Source organism: Montipora capricornis, chromosome 6 (assembly GCF_036669925.1).
Source record: "Montipora capricornis isolate CH-2021 chromosome 6, ASM3666992v2, whole genome shotgun sequence".
Classification (NCBI taxonomy): Eukaryota; Metazoa; Cnidaria; class Anthozoa; order Scleractinia; family Acroporidae; genus Montipora; species Montipora capricornis.
Window position 1 is genome coordinate 69,464,521 of NC_090888.1, and position 22,650 is coordinate 69,487,170.

General features: G+C 37.7%; 1 protein-coding gene across 4 annotated transcripts in view; it reads right to left on the bottom strand.

Moving 5' to 3' along the window:
- The window catches only part of LOC138053024 (inositol polyphosphate 5-phosphatase OCRL-like), a 34,047-nt gene extending 22,313 nt beyond the window's left edge, over positions 1–11,734 (bottom strand). Inside the window, exons 1-8 of one of the 4 annotated variants that reach the window (XM_068899697.1) lie at positions 11,683–11,734; positions 7,175–7,275; positions 6,350–6,367; positions 5,004–5,114; positions 3,642–3,737; positions 3,474–3,539; positions 2,106–2,358; positions 1,364–1,465 (exon numbers count right to left, since the gene is read on the bottom strand). In XM_068899697.1, coding sequence (XP_068755798.1) covers positions 1,364–1,465; positions 2,106–2,358; positions 3,474–3,539; positions 3,642–3,737; positions 5,004–5,109 — 623 coding nt within the window. In that variant the 5' untranslated portion in view covers positions 5,110–5,114; positions 6,350–6,367; positions 7,175–7,275; positions 11,683–11,734. Of the gene's footprint in view, positions 1–1,363; positions 1,466–2,105; positions 2,359–3,473; positions 3,540–3,641; positions 3,738–5,003; positions 5,115–6,349; positions 6,368–7,174; positions 7,276–8,605; positions 8,772–9,623; positions 9,643–11,682 lie in introns of those variants that run through there. The other 3 variants (XM_068899698.1, XM_068899694.1, XM_068899695.1) reach the window with 3 other exon arrangements.
- Positions 11,735–22,650: the final 10,916 nt, after the last annotated feature.

A 22,650-nucleotide genomic window follows, 5' to 3' on the forward strand; every position in this document is an offset into this window, starting at 1 on the left:
TGTTAATTAAAGTGCCTATGAAACAAAACATAACTAAGGCTTATTTGAAAGATCTTTTGAAGAAAGGAAACAGGGTGTTATCATTTTTAAAATATCTCATATCATTGGAGAGGTATTAAGGTTTTTGTGTTAAAACTGATGACGTCATAAGTGGTTCCAAGGGGGAAACAAATCACAAAATCTAAAATATCCGTGGAAATATTACCGCAGTTCTCTTCAAACTTGGCACTAATAATGTTAATCAGTCAGCACATAAAATGACAACCACTGTACAGTTGCCATGACAACCATTTTGCTTCCACATCAAGGTTGTGCGGAACTGGTGTTTCCACTTTTTGTCTTAACCAAACATCATTTACACTCAATGAGTTGATTACGAGACCTACAGCAACATGGGCTATATGTGTGTTTTGAGCAGGACTGTCTGTCTTGCTTGATTTGAGAGGAAATTGAAAAACTTCATTTGCAACCAAAAGGGACTGGAGCCAAAAGTGTTGCCATGGTTACAACGTATTCTGCACCACCTTGCACCTTACTTAAGGGTGATTACTCATGCCAAGTTTGAATCGTATCGCTGCCACACTTTGAGAGATATTCTTGATTTTGTGATCCATCTTCCAACGGAACCATTGATGACGTCATCAATTTGCTAATTTGCATAACACAAAAACTCAAATATCTCTTAAACAAAACAAAGATACTTCAAAACTGTAAAGGCCATTATTCATTATTTTGAAAACTCTTTCAAATAGGCATAAATTATTTTTTACTTCATAAGCACTTTAAACCCATTGACTCCTGGTCTGAACTGCCCCTCATTGACGAGTACAGTAAAGTTTTTTGGCGTTAGACAGAGTAAAAGTTCTTAAGTCTCACTCCTGGGAGTCATTGGCTTAATATAATCCTGTTGATTGCGACTAAGACTGTAAAAATTGCAGCACCTACAAACTCTTCAAGAGTAGCATAGAGACACGTTTGGGAAATGCTCTAAAGGCTGAGACACACTTGGTGACAAGTCGCAGCGACAGGTCTCTGCAACATTAGTCGCTCTGTGTGTACTACTTGCAAAACAAGTCATTGCATCACAACACCTGTCTGGTGCAGCGACTTGTTGCCGGAAATGTACTCACTGTGCGACAATGCTGCTCTCACTAGTTCTGTCAATGTGATCGGTCGCACAAATTCAAACTAGTTTGAATTAGTGCAACTGATCGCAGCGACAAAATTCTGCCACCATGACAATGATTGTCACAAAATTAACTGTGTCACACAAAGTGAATTGTTGCGGCAACTTGTCAGTGATGTGTTGCAGCAGCCTTAATACAGAAGTAAGCATGAACAATCACTACAAATTTAATCTTACCCAAGAACAAACAAGTCAGGGGGGTCCTCATCTACAGTGAGCCAAGAACAGACATCCCCCGAAGGTGACTGACCATTAACATTCCAAGTTCCGATAAAAATCCTAAAATTTCATGATTTGAGAACAATGAGGAATTTTTGTCAGACCTCAAACCATGAAAAACAATCTACAAGACAGTGCATTATAAAATTAATAATAATTGTCACATGTTGAAGTGCAAAATAAGGTATTCCTTTGAAAACAATATTGACAGAAAACGTTCTGTAAACATTTCTTATAAATAATTTCTCTCCTTTATTAAGAATTTAAGGGAGGTACACATAAGTCTACTTATGACTATAAACTGCAGGCCCTGTCTCACAACCCACACACTATTAACAATAATTATTAAAGAGCAAGGTGTAGAGATCCAAATGTTGTGGTCTGGCCCGATTCTCCAGCAAAATGTGGCTGGCTTAGAAGTGGCGTCTCTAAAAGGCTTATGGTGTATGAGGCCACATGAGCAAAAACAGCCATAAGACAAAGTGGACTTTGCCGAGTGTCGCAACATGTAGATATGCATGTAGATGTAGGTCATTGTGCTCCTTTGGGAGAGAATATTAACTAAAGTAATATTATTAATATCATTGAAGCTTAGTGACAGAAAAAAAAACCTTGTGCTCACAAGAGACTACAGTGTAATTGTGCAGTTTGGAAAATGCCATACTGTTGAATCACCTAAACTAATTACATTGTAACTCACTTCATGTATTCTGTATGTGTATATTCATTTTCTCTTTGTTCCATATTGAATCTAATCAATCCATCCCTAGCTGCAATGCTTGTTGAAGGAAGAGACTTTCTTGGGAATGCTGGGGAGCTGCTTGCGCTCCTATCTGTTTCATCTAACCCTGCAAGACTTCCTACAGATACTGAAGTGTGTATTGTGGACAATGGTGAGAATCCTGGCATTCCAAACACATCCAAGGATTGATCATCTGGTTCACTTTCTGAAGCTTTGAGGAGGCAATTATAGGAATAATAATAATTATTATTATTATTATTATTATTATTATTATTATTATTATTATTATTATTACTATTATTATCACTCATTAATGACTAACCCATATTAAACAAAAACAAAGATCATGTCAAACATCAATTATATAAATGATTACATGTGATGATTATATAAATGATTACAAGCTGATAGATTAATGGATTCGGTGGAAGGGTTCTGTGAAGAGGTGGAAACGGTGAAAGGTTTCTTTTATTTGGGGGATAGGGTGAATTCAGGTGGTGGTTGCGAGGCAGCTGTGACAGCAAGACCAAGAATTGGATGGGTGAAGTTCAGGGAATGCGGGGAGTTGCTGAACTCAAAAAGGTTCTCACTGAAGGTGCAAGGAATGGTTAATCGGAGTTGTGTAAGATCGGCAATGTTATATGGGAGTTAGACATGGTGTCTGAGGGAAAATGTGATGGCAATTTTGAGAAGGACCAAGAGAGCAATGGTGAGAGCAATGTGTGGTGCAAAACTGATGGAGAAAAAGAGGAGAAAAAAGAGGACAGAGGACCTGATGGAGATGTTGGGATTGAAGGAAAAAGTGGTTCAGATGGCAAAGGCGAATGGAGTGAGGTGGTACGGGCATGTGCTGAGGAGGGACGATGGTTACGTTCTGAGAAAAGCGTTCTTGGAGTTTGAAGTGAAGGGCAAGAGGAAGCGAGGACGACCAAGGAAGACGTGGAAGGAGAACAAGAGTGTTGGTCTGGAGAAAAAGAACGTTATGAATCAAGCGAGATGGAGAGTGGGAGTTAGAAAGGTCGCTGCTAAAGTGGGGTAAATCCCCACCCCCGTTTACGGGGATAAACCTGGATCAAAATTGGTTTAATGATGTGGTCATCTGGACAGTACTCTCCCCAGCCATGAATAGAAAAAAATCTATTCAAATGCATATTTGCTTCTACAGGGATTTAGATGATGATCTAAGCTGCATATTTAATTTGTATCAGTAATTCACAATTTCTATAACCAGTTTGCATATTTGGCATTTTGCTGCACTCCTAATAATAATAATAATAATAATAATAATAATAATTTGAAAAATTTACACAACTACATGTACTTTACCTGTCACCACAATTTGAGATCCACTGAAACATCCTTCGTCAAGGTGATTCCATGGCCAGCCATCTGCTAGAATCAGAATCACAATTTGATCATATTTCCCACACCTTATGGTACATGTACTGCATGGTACATGTACATGCAGAAAAAATTTAAAAATTTCAACACTACCTGATTTTATAAAGCTCTTCCTTCCAATCATCTGCTGGTATCTCTCCAACCATTTAAATTCAGGAATACCAACCAAATGAGCTCTCTGTCTGTAAGCTTCAAAACATGAAAACAAAAAACAAAACTCAGTATTTTTACTTGGCCTCCCGCAACCAAATTGCAGGAGACAAACATTAATGATGGAATTAGCCAATATCCCCTCCTACAGTGAAGAATATTCATTTGTTATTAATTTTTTAATAATAGGGGACAGGTGGAATTCCAAAAATCCTGAAATCTGATTGATTCCACAAGTGGGCAAGATTTTTCATGTTTCTTTGGAACCATTATAGCTGTCAAATGCCCAACCTTCACTAAGAGTCATGAATTTGAGTACACTGTACTTCCAAAAGTATTCATGTTATGTACCATGTAAACAGTTTCACTTACAATACATGTATGTTAAGATTGCAAGTAATTACTTTTATAGATGCATGACCAATTTTGATATCCAACACGAAGTGTCCTTTTAAGTCTAAGCATTAGCTACCCATTTCTAACAATAACTTGAGTGTGAGAGCTAGCTGTATTTTTTGGTGAGTGTAAATGTAGCTGTTTATCATCAGTTGAAGCCCAGAGTTTAGGGGACAATTTGTAACCTTAATTATCCATATTCCCAAAAGTGAGTGATGTTGACATTGGGAACAAAAGCAAGAGGACACTTAAGGTGATTAAAAAAAGGAAAAAAGGAAAGGAACTTTATTTAAGTGTCTAGTCTTTCTAGCGCTGAAGCACTAATTGGGGATACTGAACTCAAATCAACAATTAATGCAAATCAAGTCAAATATTGATTTTTTTAGGAGAGGGGAAAACCTAAAGTACCCAGAGAAAAACCTCTCAGTGCAGAGTAGAGAACCAACAAACTCAACCCACATATGACGCCGAGTCTGGGAATCGAGCCTGGGTCACATTGGTGGGAGGCGAGCTTATCAAAATTGTCTTGCATCTAATTACAAGCATTTCTGTCCAGACACATCTGAACAGTTCTGGCCAAAACATTCACCAAAATGCCATTGCTGTTTACCTGCATGTAACTGTTTAAAAAAAAGGTAAGGAAATCTAAGGAATATACAGTAACCTTGAGATCTGCCCCCTGGGCCAGTAAAAGTTCTAAACCTGTTTGAGAAAGGCTCAAAGCCTGCAAAAATCCCCAATGCACCTGCATCCAAGCTCATCTTAATTGTTTTTGGGCATAGCAAAGTCAAAACATGTAACGGTAAAGTAGGTAGTTATGTGTAGCAGCAAATTTGCAATGCATTCTAAGGGAATGTGGACCTTTAATAATACAGTTTGAAAGAGCGTTAGTGCAATAATTTGTTTTACCTTCAATGGCTTTGTTTAGCTCAGGCAAGAAACTTTTCCCTTGATCATCCTTTTTGACCTCAAAGACAAGCTTCATCTGGTCATCAGTCAAAATTTGAAACCGCATAACATCTAAAATCATGAATGTAATAAAAATGAAAGTGTGGAACACCCTGCTGAATAATTATAATTCTCTTAAAGAAAGCAAACATCTTTGCATAAACTCAGACTACATTTGTGCAGTCTGTAATCCATTTAAGATTTAGTTTTTGTAACAAATGCAAGAGTCTTTATAAACCCAGGTTTACACTGTGACATACCTAAGCATATAAGCATAATCTGTGTAAACCAGAAGTGACATAAGCATAAGCATAAGAAGAAGGAATCGTTTCCAGTTTCTTATGCTTATGCTTATGTCTGTGTAAACCACATGCAACATAAACAGGGAGTGCAGAGTGCGTTTGAAAGTGGGGGGGGGGAAGCTAGGCCTTGGTATATGTATGCGTTACGTGTAAATAAATAAGTCTTTGATCAAGCCGAAAACAACACTGTAAGAAAAAAAGGGGGGCTATAACAATACCGGAGGAAAAAAGCAGCCCCTGATAAACATAATGATAAGACCGAGGTGTCAGACGTTTTTAATGCCAGTGGCTATTTAAGTTAACAGTGCCTAAGGTGGTGTCCAAATGTGCTATTTTTTTTACGAGAAACTTGTGTGAGGCAGTCTGCAATAATATTATCCCAGCCTTTATGACAAATCGTCAGATTAATTATCTTGAAATAGCAATAGAAGGGGAGGAATTTCTTCTTTGTCTACCGTTTTGGAAACATGGCTCATCCAAATCTCCAGTGAGTTTTTTCCGGAGCTATTACCACACTTGCGTGTGTCACTTCTCTTATGCTTATGCAACAGGTGCGAACTTTGTTGTGCTTAATATTGCCTTCCTACTAGAAGAGGTCCCTTTTCTTTTTGCTTCACAGGCAATAGTTTTTATCACACACTGTTAATATTTTTATTCATGAGTTTGTATGTGTTGTTTGGTAATGCCACAGGCCTCTATTTAAGCCATCTTTTGCTGAATCGGGCAGTCTGCTTAAATACCAAAATTTATATAATAATAAACAGAGAAAGCACTCAGTGAGAACTTCAACCAATGGATCAAGTATTAACAGCACTGAATTAACTTACAATGAGGCATACATGTTTTCAATCGATTTCATTCCAAAGCCTAAAGGTTGCTACAATGTTAATTACTTAAGCTTAAACTAATTGGTTCATGGATATGAAATCAGTAAGCTAGTCCACATAGTCTGCTTTGAAATATTACTGTAAGCGCAAAATTATTATAATTACGATTATTTATTACCTTTGTTGCTGTCAGCACCTAGTCAATGCAAAATACAAAAGAAAAAATGTTACTGCAGGACATTCATTTTAACTTGAATTTCATCCAACATTACATGTGATTCTATTGTGAGGAACTGGAACAATGAGGCTTTCTCAGGGAACATTTGAGATTCCAGTGAAATCTCTTGTTATGTTAAGAGTTAACCAAAGGAATAATGATTTAATAATAATGATCATAATAATAATAATAATAATAATAATAATAATAGTAATAATAAATAATAATAATGACAATAATAATAATAATAAATTATAATAATAATAACAATAATTGTCCTGCATTTATAATTATTATAGTCATTACTAGGCACTCTTAGGAGGGAAAGGCATTTTATACCATGGATAAATAATGAAGTATATTATTGAATGCTGCAACAGCATATAGAGTTAACACAAACCAAGTACCAAGAAATAAATTCATGTACAAACCATACCTATGTTAATAGATAAAGAAATGATTATTATTTGACGAAAGACAAGAGACCAACCAAAGTTGAAGGCACCCCGAAGGCTCCTTTTTCTTTAGCTTCTACCGTAACTTATGGCTTCTACCACAACTTACGACAGGGGGGTGGGCGCTATCCCAAACCCGTTGCATGCATAACTTGTCAGCAGTAATACTGGTACTCATTTTACCCACCACAAATGGATGGAAAGCGTGAGTGAACTTTAGATCACACGAGCTGGGATCAAACTCGGAGTGCTGAGATCCACAGACTACACTAAATTTTTTTGCTTGCTCCATTTTTATGGTGTGAAGTAACAAAAAATAACATCATGTTACCTGCAACATACGAGAAAGGTCCACGAATAGCTAGAACGTAAAGTATAACTGGACAGCTGTTTTGAAAAGATGTGTCACTTTGCCACTGAAAGATAATTAGCCTGTTGAACATACAGATAGTTCTTGATCAGTGTGCTAAAATGCATTCACATGGTTAAAATACTTTATCAAGAGCAGGTATAGCACTGTGGTGAGAAGAGTACACATCTCGCACCAATCTGGGGGGATTAAGTTCCTATTCTTTGCACCGAACGAAGTACAATAATAATATTATTGTTGGTACTCCACCAAAGCTTCTTACTAACAAAAAATTGAACACCTACACTGTAATAGATTTACTTTCTCCTGAAACCCATGCACTGTGCGAGTGGGTGTTTGAAACATGAAATTTGTTAGGTAGAATTAAATGATTGGACTTAAAGTATATCTGTAGTGCAGGTTAATTAGACGAATGAGAGAGGTGATCCTCACAATTAGCTGGACAATTTATTAAAGCAATAATTTTATTGTCTCTTATACCTGTATAGACACAGCTGAAACATTCAGGTGGCTCCAGTGGGAATCAAATCCTGTTGCAGCCACTTGAATTTTTCATGTGTGTCTATAAGAAACAATAATAATAAATTGCTTAAATTGTCCAGCTACACATAAGTGAGAGGATCACTTCTCTCATTAGAATCAACTGAGTTGATAACAGTAAATTGAACAACAAAGAGGGGCAAAGGGGACATGAAAAGCTACTGTTTCAACTGAATGTTAGCTACGACAAAGAGGCACTGCTTGGACTTGTAAGCACAAAGAGTTATGCGCATTAAATTTTTGGCGACTTTCTGAAGTCATCGTCTCCAAACTTGAATAAAACTGGCCATTTTTTTCATATCCACAGTTTGATATATGATTAATTACATGTATCATTTTGTTCATTAATTCATTCATCACTGGAAAATTTGAACCCACAAATGACCAGCTCCCAACATCAGTAGCTTCATAGCTCAGCTGGTTCGCACTGGCATTATGAGGTCACTGGTTCAAACACCACTGAAGTCCTGAATTTTTCAGGCTTCTCTAAGCAATTGCTGAAATTGCATTCATAACTGCAAGGATCATAGCTTCACTTGATTTCATATGTGCAGTTCGATATATGATTCATTTCATATATCATTTCGTTTTGTCATTTAAATTTTGTCTGAAGAAAAGCGTTTTCCTTTTCCTTCCGAAGCATGAAATGCCTACATGTATTTTGTTCTTCATGAACTGTCAAAAGACCATTTTATTTTCTGTCAAAATGATCCAGACCCCCATTCACAACCCTCTACTTTGGGATAGTGACTGGTGAGACAATTAAATCAAAATTAACATTGTTGCCATGTTAGATATAATGCTGGAATAATATTTTATCTTTGTTAAAAGTCAAAAGCCATTTAAAGTTACCCAGTGTCCAAGTTTCTTGAAACAAGAGCAAGTAAGCAATCTATTTTGTTGTTATCTTTCAAAAGAACACCTTTAGTGCAGTGACTTGTGTCAAGGAAAACACAAAGCAGACACAGGAAGTTAAGCATTTTAAAGTGAAATAAAGGAAAGCAAAAATAAAAAAGATGAAAAAATGTGAGTATCAATTAAGCTTTCAATATCTAACTCATGAATCATAATAATAATGAAAACACTCATCGGATTATCCTCCGTCATCAAACACATATTCTGTTTGTTTTTTAAAGCTAAATCTTCATTAAAATTTAATAATAATTATTCTGCCACTAATGGACAGGTCTACATGTATTGCTGGCAGCAAGGGAAAATAATGTAATGTGTCTCAGCATTAATCAGATATTAGTGAACAAATTAGTTCGTATAATGTCTAATAATAATAATTTCAACTATTCAGCTATGCGTAGCAAAATGTATGTTTTTCAAAAAGAGTGAGATGTTAAACAGACAAGGTCTAAAGTACATTATGTGGTAAGTCTACAAATGTACGTTGAACTGAATACTTCGTAATCCCTCAATATATGCAAATTTAATCATCACTGATAAATGGAATTAACTTAAATATTCAATACCTTCTGGGCTGAGTCTTAAAAGATTAACAGTGAATCACACAACTAACAACCCCAAGAAGGGTAAACGAAATGAGGAAATAAAATATAGCCCAGTATAGAACACTCTGTTCGCATAATTAATATTTTGGGAGCCTTGAAATGCTCTGCGAATCCAGCCTCCTACATGAAAACGCAAACTTGAAAATCCAAGATATCAGGCACTAAATTGACCAGTAAGTAAAACTAATTATCCATATCACAATTCTTAACGATATCGATATCGTCAGCTGTTCGTCACACGGACGGTTTTCCATCTTTCCTTGGTAACACTGCTCTTTCAGGATTGCTTAAAAATAGCGTAAAACTTGATTATTAGGAAATAATGAGTTATTAAGTGGATGACGAAAGCTTACACTGATCTGTCATGAGAAGCACTAAACAGATCAAGATCGATGCTTAGCCAGTGAAGTCCTAATAATAGCCCAAATCAGCTGAATTCAGTGCATGCACTTAAAAAGGATATTTTTAAGCACTTCTCCTCAAGTCCAAGCTCACTCTGCACTCTTGTAACAAGATCCATGGAGAAATTTAGCAACGCTAAAAGGAATCAGCGACTATACCCTGTAGGTTTACCGTCTTCTTGTCCGCCATGCTGGTTTGACAAACTAAACTTGTCCCCAGTCGCTCTTGGTTTAAAATGAACAAGACGCTCTAAAAAAAGCGTACACTGGGTTGCCTGTGGTACGTGTTACACAAAAACAGAAGGCACTGACAGAATAGACCAATTCGGCTAACTCAATGTTGTACCCAATTCAAATCTCTCGGGGTTAAGATTCTTTGTGTGTTGAATTTGCATGACAATGAAGCATTCACATTTAAATGAGATGGAAATACTTGGAACAAAACGTTTTATTCCCAAAAGATTTGAATTGGGTACAACATTGAGTTAGCCGAATTGGTCTATTGGGTTGTATTTAACTGCAGGGTTCCAGTTAATTTTTTAAAGTGGGGGGTCATTAAGACCATTTGAGGGTCACCCACATATCGCACCAGCCCTTTGGCTCACACGTTCACACCTTTAATTGTTTTGTAATATCCTTAGGTCTTTTAGTTTTTTAAGCTTTGGTAATAAATTCAGTTTAAAGATAACAAATATGCTCTTGAGTAAAGGTGCACGTGATTACCTTGTGTCAACTGAATGAACTATGGGAAAGAATGTTAATCGTTCGTTGTTTTCAGCATAAAACAACATACTTTTTAGCCAAGAAACTTCCGTTTTTGGTTTGAATAGTTACATTTCATTTGTCGAGTCAGGAAGCCTTCTTTGTTGGGTTCCAGAGAAACGTATCTATTGTGACTTCAGGGTGAACTATTTACTCAATCGCGAGGTTGAGCGGCCATGTAATTGAAAATCTGAACAAAAGGATTTACCTCGGTGTAAAAACCTGTGAAAATTCTTTGTTTTGTTAGCTCATGGTAGGGTTACGTCATTTTTTGATGTTTTTTTGCTCTTTTGTTTTCCTTTGTGTTACGTCATCTGCGAGTTTCACAGGTTTTTACACCGAGGATGAGCCGAACATCTATGAGATACAAAAAACAGACTTGCGAATTATCGCAAATCACAATGCTGACAAGCACAAAAGCAGAAGAAATGGTTAAGTTTGTTACTATCTGAATGTTTTTGTGTTGTCACGCAAATGATGTAATTTCATGACACTCAAAATTCGCAAAAAGCGTGAACAATCTTCGCACTAGTGAGTGGTAGCAATAAATTGGATTAACCAGGAAGTTAAAGAAATATTGTTGCCTTACCAAATAAACTTCATTTTACACTACAATGACAAAATCATTTTTCAGAGAATTCCCGTCTCCTAGCGTATCACATTTCAACACACGTATGCAAATTTGTTAACCCATTTTCACCGCGTCCGAAATTTTTCTTCTTTCAAATATCAACAAAAAATTTATTTCTCGTCAAGTGTTCCATCTTTTATGTTCAAATAACCGCTAAAAATAAAGATTTTTTAACGATCTATCCGTATTCCGCAGATATTTTTCATAATTTAATATTCTGTCAAAATCTGTCAAAACACAAAAATAGCAACGTACGCAACAAATGTGTTCCATGCTTAACACAGGAACTTTTAGTTATTCTGAAAATATTTCTCTATTCGTTAGCAATCAGTTAAGCTCGCATATTACAAAACATGATGATTTCATAAAGGCCACCTTTTCCAGCGAAATATTTTTTGAAACAAACAACATATTTGCTATTAGAGGCAATCTTTCTTTCAAAAAATTCTTGGCTGTCACATTTCATATTATTTTTACCTGAAGACTGTGCAGAGAACAGAGATCACTGACCACTTCAGGTGTTCGATTCCTTCTCTGTCGTTGTTGAACCCATAAGTTACCAGATAATTTTCCATTTGGTTTCAGTGTTCTACATAACAGCACACTTGGTAAACTCACTTCGATTTCGGCTCGACGGGCGATAGTTGTTGTCGAAGTCCATTACTCCTTGCTTTTATGATCCCAGACATTTATTTTTCACGCCGTGTCTTATTTATCCAAGGGACGTTCCATTCTTGAGATTCATGGGGGTATATTTTGTTTAAAGATGCACTAAAACGCCACGCGCGTTACAATGACTTTCGACGCCATTGCAGGGTTAATAATTAAATGTTCTCCTGTGTGCACCAGGGTCTACGTATTACCCCAGCCCCCTCAAACCTAACAAAATACGCGCAGAAGACTCTATGCACAAAGACACCACTTAGCAGGGGAGTGACAGGCAAGACTTATCCCGACACGGAAAAAAAGAAAAAAAAGAAAACGAAAAATAAAAAAACCCACGAAATGAAACGCAGATTCCGACTGGGTTTGCCATACTGGCAACCCAGTAAAAAGAGGGAAAAGTCCGCGTTTTCCCCTGTTCAGAGTGTGTTGTGAGGAAAAGTACACATGTGAATGAAAGGATATTTTGATACAGCATTCAAGTACTTTGGTACATTACTGGTGATGGTAATCTATCGTACTTTTCATGTGAAAGGGAACAATTTTGGGGGCGCAAAATAGCATGCAAATAATTTTCGGATGGCTAACGGCTGTTCTCACTAACTCGGGAGTGAAAACTGAATAATAGGCCTTGACTATTTATTATTCTTTCTTAAGTTCTTGCAAATTCTTTATTAGTCATTGGTTTTCTTTTTCAGTGTACAACAGATTTTCCGTGTTAAATTCTATATTTTGTCGATGTTTTGGTGCTTCTATGATATTATGCACTTGTTCTCGGCTTCCCCCAAGAGGTAGGGGGTGGAGGGGGGAGTTTCTAGCGAAGTCCCCAGTATTTGGCAAAGCCAAACATTCAACTGGACTTGAAAACGCATGACCTGACAGGGTTAGGAAACACTCGAGACTGCTATCTGATGACGATAAAATCTCGTTTTAGTGGTACCAACGAAGAAACGTTTTAGAGACGGTTCATTTCCTGTTTATGAAATGTAAATGTCCAAGCAAATCATAGTGAATGAAGAACTTGTAAGCTATCAACTCATTAGTTTTCTGCTATTTAAGGATTAAACCACTGCAAAAACCGTGTACGATCAAAACTTGCTCTACGTTGGATCAAAATAGATCGTGACCACACCATAAAAAACTTTAAAATAGAAAATATCCTGCAAAGGTTGGTCAAGACAACGTGAACATAGGCGTTGTTGCTTGCAATGTCTCCCTAAGGGAGACATTGCAAGCAACACCGCCTATGTTCACGTTGTCTTGACCAACCTTTGCAGGATATTTTCTATTTTAAAGTTTTCTGCTACTGATCGCAATGCATGCACTTAATGAAACCACTGAAAAAGATCATCATTTAATATATTAACGTGTCTTAATTAATGAAACTATAACATGGAATTATCAAATATCTTAAATCTGCTCAAGAATTTCCAGGAACGCAGAGGGGGATGTTTCCAGGCTAAGGCACTGCCTTTCCCTAAACCCTATTTTTTAAAAATGCGGGGTTTACTTGGAATCGAGGCAGCCGTCCCCGTCCCGGATGTCAAAGAGCGGGAAAACATAGCGGGAACCACCAAAGGATTCCAAAGACATGGCTGCTGTATAAAGTAATGTCATTGTGTATTATTCTGTCTTCTCTATTTTTCGCTCAATTCAAAACGTGGTAAACTCTACTTTTCCAATATACTAGGTTGATTTTATCCTCCAGACTGCCAACAGAGTGTTTTCCGATACAGTTCTGAAGTGTTAAAAAGAGGCTTACGCCGCTTTTATTTTGAAGTGAAATTAACTTCGTTGACTTGGATATTCATTGACCACAAGTCGATGCTTGGAAAAGAAATTACTTGGTAAGGTTATAAGTCTATATTGTTACTTTGACAAAAAAACAAAAGTAATTATCCATGAAAAAAAAAACAGAAAAAAAACGGAAGATTCGTCTGAAATTTGACTTTAATTAGTAATCGACGTGATTCCTGATTCCACGACATTAGTTGTAAAACCTCGACCGTCTAATTTTGTTTCAAATTTTTGTAATTCTCTTTGCATTTTTTTTCCCTGAAGGCGAACAGAGGAAATGGACACAAGAATGCCTTGAAAAATAGAAACTCCGAAAGTAAAGGCTGCCATAAAAAGATAATTTGCCATAGTTCCGTTTTGATCAGTCTTACGGCCAGAGCGTGGAGGGTGGAGTAAGGTTGAAAAGAGTCAGGGGCACCCAACGACCAATTTTTTGTAAAATGTATTATTATACCCCAGTTAATGAAAATAAATGTTATTAAGGCATTTTCAGGTGTTTTTCAGTGTTGCTGGGAAAACATTATCTGTTCCTTTTTCCCAGCAAGACACACAAGAAATTTCCCAGCCAGCTAGATAAAATTGGTTGGTTTCCCAGCCAGCTGATCAAATTTATTTCCCAGCCAGGAATGCCGCGCGCTTTCAAATCCCTCGATCCAAAACGACCGAACAAAAGCGACAAAACCGGGAAAAAACAGATTTTTTTCCGCAAGCTCAATCACTCTGACCAGCCGTCGTATGTTTGTGACTATTCTCTGGCAGAGGGAAGGGGTTAATATTTTTTTTCTTTCTTTTTTTATTCAGTCGTCCTCAGCCAGCTCGGATTGAAATGCTAGAAAAAGTCAGTAATTTCCAGGCAAAACCTCTATCAATAACAAAATTTCCCAGCCAGCTCATCGAAACACCTGTATTTTTGCCAGCCAGCAAGATTCCTCTGGGGAACAGATAATGTGAGGAACAGATTCGTTGGGTGCCCCTGAAGAGTAGGGGTGGGCTTCACAAATAAAACAAGGTAAGAAAGTTCTTATTTTTACTTAAAATTTCATTCATATTTTTTAGTTTCGAGCACAGACGTTTTCTCAAAAATAATTTTTTTCACTCTCTGAAGTCTGGTTTTCATATTTCCTCACTCTCTTAAAGTCTGGTTTTCATATGGTAGCCAAAGTCCTTTCAAATAATGTTTACCAGCAATCTCTTCGCAGAAATTACATTCTGTCCCTCAGTAAACCTAGAACAACCAGTTATGGTCTTTGTTATGTTTTCTTACCTATCAGCTACGTTGCGGAATGCGCTACCTGATTTTATCCGTACAACTGAGTTTACTGATTTCGCATTTTTTACGTTTGTTAATTCTGCGTACGGAAAATTCGTCTAAAATTTGACTTTAATTAGTAATCGACGTGATTCCTGATTCCACGACATTAGTTGTAAAACCTCGACCGTCTAATTTTGTTTCAAATTTATGTAATTCTCTTTGCATTTTTTTCCCTGAAGGCGAACAGAGGAAATGGACACAAGAATGCCTTTGAAAAATAGAAACTCCGAAAGTAAAGGCTGCCATAAAAAGATAATTTGCCATAGTTCCGTTTTGATCAGTCTTACGGCCAGAGCATTTGTTGTGGGCGATAGGAAAAGGGAAAATGGTTGGAGGGTGGAGTAAGGTTGAAAAGAGTAGGGGTGGGGAGAGGTAAAAAGCGCATTGGTATTACCTAATCTTTATGATGGATGCTCTTGTAACTAAAGAAATACTAAAATACAATAAAAGACGTTCTCTGGCTAAAAATTTTGAAAAGGAATATAAGTTTTCGGCTGTCGATCTACAGCCTTCCACGGATGCTTACTAATACAGGGATGTTTTTGCACGGTTTAAAACTATCCGGAGAAAGTAGATCTTAGTAAGTACCCTTGGTATCCAAAAAGAAAATTGGGGGTAACCATGCATTTTTGAGAGATAATTAAACTTCAATTTGAGAAAGAACGCCATACATTGCTTTGTATTTTAAAGCTTTTTACAAATTATTCATGAATTATCTTTGAAAAATGCGTGGTTACCCCCAATTGTCTTTTTGGATTTCATTAACCCTTGTTAAGATCTACATTTCCTGCATAATCACACACCGGGCAAAAATATCTTTAATTAGTAGGCACCGTCCTTAATAACTGGTCTCTCGGGAAACAGTTCATTTTGTTCCTCTCGAATTTCAATGTTTCCTTCGGCTGCGCCTCGGGGAAACATTGAGATTCTCGGGAAACAGAATTAAATGTTTCCTTCGGGACAAGTCATTAAGTGTTTAATGTAACATGTTGCACACCAACAAGTTGATAGGCAAAGGCTTAAAGGATAAAATAAACGAAATTCGTGCGCCACTAGACAATCAATAAAATGTACAATGTATTTAAAGCATTTTACGCAATTTCGAGGATGGCGGCTGCGTTTTCAGCCTTCAGATTTACAGTTTAATGCAAAGAAGCAAAAAAAAATGCTTTTCTAGCACATTCTTGGAGTGGATGAGATATTAATTTGATGGAATAGGGTTAGATGGAAGTTGCAAGCCGCGAACGGTAGTGATTTTTAGAACAAGATGCTTCGGGGCGTATACTGGCATGCACTATTCGGGATATTCTGATTGTGTGAAATGAATTGTAGTAACAGGTTCATGCTAAAGGTTAATGCTTGAAGTTGAAAATTTTGAGCGGACGACGACAATGGTGATTAGTGTTAATGGCAGTAAGATAGTAAACACGAACTTACTCAAGATCAGTGTGCCCATTCTAAAGAGTTTGTTTAACTCTAGTTATTTCGGAAGTCAAGTCGTCCGTTAGCGCCCTCAAGTCTTGAAGGGTTAACAACTGTTTTTACAATAAATAACTTTAAGTTAAATTACAGATTTATTTTTCTGGTAATCACTCGCCTTTTTGCGAAGCTTACCCCGTAGTTTCAGTTCACTGTAACTGGACAATTTGTGTTAACTGCTTGTGCATCCCACGGAGACGCCCTGATAGGCGTCTTGTGCTACTTAAAAATTAGTGTCTTTCACATGTGTCGATTACTCTTTAGTCCTTTCCAATATTTATTTTTCACCATACCATCCAGAAATTCTTATTATTTGCGACAGTGTTGCTTTCGATGATGTGCATTGCAAAAAGTTTCCCCTTTTTTTTCCTTTTGACATGGTCAAGGTTCTAGAGGGTCAATTATTACCATCCGTATATGGTTTAGGGGGCGACATATCTCTCCCTCAATGCCGTACCGGGAGGTGAGGTCGGTAGCAGAAAGCAGCGAAGGGCCAACTGCGTTCAAAAGCGATCACACGGGCCGAAATCCCGGGATGACTCGTTTGTTACGACGCTCCAGAGCCATGTCTGGAGGTACTGCGTTTTTCTCTCTTGTTCAAACATTCCGTCAGCGCATGCGTACATTTTTTGGCTCTCCGATACCAAGCCAACCAAACAAATTAGCATGCTGGTTTTTACTAGCCTCGCTGCGACAAACAAATTTCAAAAGAATTTTTGTTTCAAAATTAGGCCAGCAGGTTTAATTAACATAAATACAAAAGAATGTAAAAGTGGTCGCCATTGATGAAATTGGTCTATTCCGGAATACGGTCAACCGAACGAACCTTAAGTATCTATCATAGATTTTCCTTTAAAATACGGCTACCATGGAAACGGTATAAGGCATTTCTTTGAGAAAAACAAAAAAGACAAAAAGCAAGGCGACACATGCACCAATCCGGTATGGCCAAAACATCACGCATGCGCACAACCATTTCATCCGGCCAAACATTTTAAATCAAGTTAAAATGAAAAAAAAGGTTACCGTCCTGAGGCAGAGACATAAACGAGAGAAGTTGGAAAATCAGGAAAAATGAGGGGGTTACAAGAGCAGCATTTAAGGGAGCTTCACCCGCTCGTCTGCGCGCGAGGGAAATCAGGTTTTTTAAGGACGTTCGCGCGAAAATTGTTCAACATTGATTTTTTTCGGAAACTTTTACCACTGTAAGATGATGAGTTAGTTATGTCAGAAATGTAAAAAAAATGGGGGGTCACCGACTTCGTTCTGGAGAGATCATGCCCGGAAAAACACCCAAAATGTGACAAAATCGGGCTTCGTTAGCGAATAAGGCCAGTGTCTGTAAACCCAAATATATTGCAATTAAATCTTTGAAGTGAAATCTTCTCTGCCAAATATTGTTTAAGTGGACTTATTAAGTGAATTTAGTCAACTGGTGAGGTTCCTTAAAGATCAAGTTCGGATTTAGCGACCACAGTTTCACGCGCCTTGCAGCCGCAAGATGGCAGGATTTGATGTCCCGTGAGCAAAAATCTTGAAATTTTTTTAACTTCCCACATTGATTTTTTGTTCATTTTTGGACAACGTGGAGATGATTGTAAATAAAATCCGTTTCTGGAAAGAAAAATAGGGGTCACCGAACGTCCAAGACCGTTAAATCCAGGCAAAGCTATAGCAATGGCCTTTTGCCCTATCATTTCTCATTTTTATTACTTAGCGCGCGCGCTCGTGTATGACGTGGCGTGTGCATTTGCGTGCGCAGTAAGGATGCGCAGAAACAATTGGCGCGAACGTCCTTAAGTTTCCCGGTGACCGACACCGCGGCAAAATGAGTGCGCAGGCTTGAGCCACGCGCGAATCGTCTCCACGCGCGAGGGACTGGTACCAATTAAATTGCAATAGAAACAACAGCGCGGCAAAATGGCGGCAATTTAAATTCTCTGTGTTTGTTTTCATTTTGCGATGATAAGGACAACACTACTTTGATAAGGTTTAAATTTTGAAGAGAGCTTCCTGAAAGACTAAACTTCCGTGTGTCTTTTCAAACCAAAAAACTATAGTTCAAACCAGGAGAATTTTACCTTGCATTCGAGCGCTAGAGCAAAAGGACGAAGTTCGTAATGTTATTAGTCGCGATGGTCTCTGCGTTGGTAAACCTCTGGGGGGAAAAACTGTGCACTGAGAAGGAAAACGCCGGGTAAACATCTTTGCAAGGGCAGAATGATAATTCCTTCCGCGAAGATGGCTTATGTTGCTCCCGTTGAATGAGGAAATCGTCTGTTTGTTTCATTGGAATCATTTGAAAGTGAGAAATAAGCTTAAGTTCTTTTCATGCCCGCATCCCACTCATTCGGCAACTTGGATAAGTCACTTACCTGCCCTCCAACCTCATATTTTACAACACTAGTTACTTTTACAAGAGCGAGGCAATAAAATAAAGAAAATAAGTCTTAATTTTAAGAGATGATCGCAAAAAGTTTTGAAACTAAGTATAAATTTGACTCCAATGCTACTTGATGTTTCCCTTTTACTTGGAGTTTGGTAGTGGTCCATCGTTGAAAATATTTTTCCAGTATTTTCCCTGCAGCTGGCTGGTAACTGTAATTTTTTTCTCCAGCTTTGTCGATCACCTTGTAGAGCCTTGCTGGGATGAGGGTGGGGAGACATGAGAATCATGATAATGAAATAAGAAACCATTCACCTGCATGTGTTTGGAAAATACTGATTTCACTTTTGCATGCATTGCACCAGCAAAAATCCAGCCTAAATTTTGCACTGTGTGTAAAGATACTGAGAGAGGAATGTAATCATACATCCAGCAAGACTAGAGGCATTCTGCTTCATACTCTAACATTTTATTATGCACAACTGATCCAGTTTCACTACCCAATGATAGACCCACAATGGCTCTATCTGGCCCACAATGACTCTATCAACAACAACAACAACAACCACAACAACTACTATGGTATGTGTTACCACAAAACACAATATACAGTAACTCAAATATCTCTATAATTTTATTGTTGTAAGTACCGTATATTCATTATTAAGACTATTACAAGTAGGAGCATTCTCAGAAGTTAATATCCAAACCAATGCTTAGCAAGAGAAAGACTAGAATAACATACAGCTGTATTAATGAAAGTAAGACAGTTTACTTGGATTAAGAAACCAAATTATATAAAATTTTGCTTGTTCAAACATTGACTTAGAAGGTGTGGAAAGTAAATAATTATCGTCCCTTTTCTAGACAATTTTGAAGAGCTGTTTGGAAACCATCTTGTATTAATCACTGACATGCTCACATCTGTGATGTTTAATTTGCAGTAATACTGTTGTCATCATGCAGGATCTCATGCAGGAAAAAATGAGAGATGAATAACAACCCCGGCTTTTTTCATCACAAAACCAATAAAATATTCAACGCTGAAATCCTCATCACAATCTCTGAAAACAATCTGGAATGTTGCTTGCCATGCATGGTTTGACCTGATCAGCACACACACACCAGGAAGAGTTTTAGACTTAAGCACTGGAATAAGAATAAATGACATGTTTAAGAAACAACAGGAAACTGATCAAAGTAAAACAATAATATTTAATATTATCACTTGGTCATTTTCATGCACAGATGTCACTTAAGATACTTGAAAAAAACATGGAAATCTGTGCCCTATTTGTAAAGATCCCTTTATAAAAAAACTAAACAACTTAACTGACTCCCTTAATAAGAGGTTTTGTCTAACAATGCAGATAAAAACAGTTGCTCACATCTTGAAAGTAATGACAGTCAAAATGACAGCCAGCCAGATATCAACACTTTCCACAAGATTTCTTCAGGTCAGATGACTGGAACAATGAAATCAACAGAAATCTAGAGATCAATTAAATTTAATCATACCACAACCTGGTGTGTCCTGCAAAGCAACACAGAGCTGGAAAAGAAAGAGCATCACCATCTACCATACAAACCATTGCTCTTGCTGTGGAGAACCAGGTCACAGAAAAATCCATGGCTCTCGTATCACATGTCAGAGGTTAAAACTTCTGTTGTGTCAAAACCCTCCGCGTTTTTAGAGGAATTGCCCTTAGGCGAAAAACAGTAAACGAAAAATGTTATCAGTTTAAAATTTACAACTTTTAGGTCTTCAACGGTGTGACCGAAACACGAGCAAACAGACTGTCGAGCAAACATGGTTTGGCAAAGATAACTTCCATGGAAACGACATAAACAAATAAATATTTCATGCCTAAAAAAGCTTACCTCTTTTGACTTTCTCGTTGGAAACAACTCGGGACTACTGTTTAGTTTTTCTGTCGAGTCTATGTTGAGCGTGAGATCTTGATCATCAAAAGGTCCAATAGAACTTTCCTTCACCGCCAAATAAACTCAAAATCAAAGAGCTCAAAAGCTCGAATGTGTTCGAAGCGGAGCATGCGCACTCATTTTGCCGCGGTGTCCCGGTGACCCATTTTGGATCAAGACCTGACGCGAGCAGCTTAGCAATTGCGTGTGTGGCTTACGCGCGCGCACTCAGCTGAAATCTCTTAAACACATCAGCCCGGGGTCAGTCGGGGAAGCCGATGACAAGTGCATTATACAGCAAAACATGCTTATACGCGCTTTACCAAACTTAAGTGATACTGATTTTTCAAAAACTACTTTGATTTTTCGAAACTGTTTTCCCTGGAAACTACGGCGATTGGAATCATGGCGGAGCTCCGCGGAGCACCATTGGTAAGAAAAGATTGTAAGATTCTTTGACTTGGGCCATTTAAGTTTCAATAAAAATAAAACACAAACAGCGGTATAAACATTTGCTTGAACTGTATAACTTTTTATAAACTTAATGATGTAACATACGAAACGTTAAGTTTAAAAAAGTTATGCAGATCAAGCAACTGTTTCTTACCGTCGTTTGTGTTTTATTCTTATTGAAAAATATGGTAACCCATCTGTGCGATGTTTCACTGTTAATAAGCGATGTTTGCGTTTTACTTTTCATGCTCTATTTACGAGTTACTTTAGCGTCGTTTTTAGAGCGAATCCAAGTGCAAAGTCTTTCTTCTTTACTACATTAGACTTATGAACACGAGGCATTTGAGGGACCAATGTCAATAGACATATCTGGAGGGTTCCGAACGATTTTCGCGCATGCCCTAAACATCATGTACTTCGTAGCAATACACACGAGTACGTACCATACAGAACAAAATATTATTACGATCTGAAATATTTATGTTCGAAATCTGTTTAAAGTGCCCCTGTGATCAAAAAAACCACTTCCTTTTTTCCTTCAGATTTAGAACGTGTGTTTGCTTAACACCTGACTGGCAAAATTTTGAGCTTTGATTTTTATCCAAAGGCCGTTTACTTTGAGTGTAAGTTTTGGATTTCACGGTCCGCCATTACTCACGTTCAAAACTGACCGATTGGACCTCAGACGGTTGGATCCAGGGAAAAGTGACGTCAGAGGCTCAATAGCTTAAAATTTCAGCGTGTGAACGCAGCTTAATATATATGCAAAGCGTGAGTTTAAAAGTCTGAAAGCCCAAAACCCCCGTGCAGCATATTAATTCTGCGGTGTACACACGTATTGCATTCTTAAACTAGTGAGCCTTTGACGTCATTTTCTCCTCGATCCAGGAGCCCGTTTCTCGAAAGTCCCGAAACTTTACGGGCCATTTTCGGGTGTCACAATTCCCTTTGAATCTCAAGAACGGTAAGAATTTAAGTCATCAAACTTCACAGTCCTTTTTCTTTTATTACCTTTAAAACATGTTAAAAGATAGCCTTTCCAAAACGAGCGGTTGGCAGTTTCACAAATGGATTTTCGGGACTTTCGAGAAACGGGCCCCAGCTCTCTCAAGAACATAATGTTAGTAATGGCGGACCATTAAATAGGAAAATTACAGTTAAAATAAAGAGGTGTCTTTTTGAAATCAAGGCTTAAAACGTGGGTCATTTAGTGTTTTTTTAACATAGTTTTGAAATCCAAAGAAAAATATGAGTTGATTTTTGGGTCACAGGGGCACTTTAAGATGAGTGACCATCGTAGACATAGGAAAAGGATCTGCATAGGAAAATGTTCTCGGGGTCGACATTTCACTCCCATAGCACCTATCGAGGGGGAGATATGATTCCAACACCTGCTTAGGGATCTCGACCTTGATTTTTTTTATCCTGAGCTCTTGGCATTTGTCCCGCGCATGCGCAAACTTACCAGAGCAAAGATGATTACCACATGCGATACATTACGACAGAATTTCAATTAGTAGGCCACTTGAAATAAGCCTTAGTCGTACGCAACCTTGAATCGACAAGGAACAGG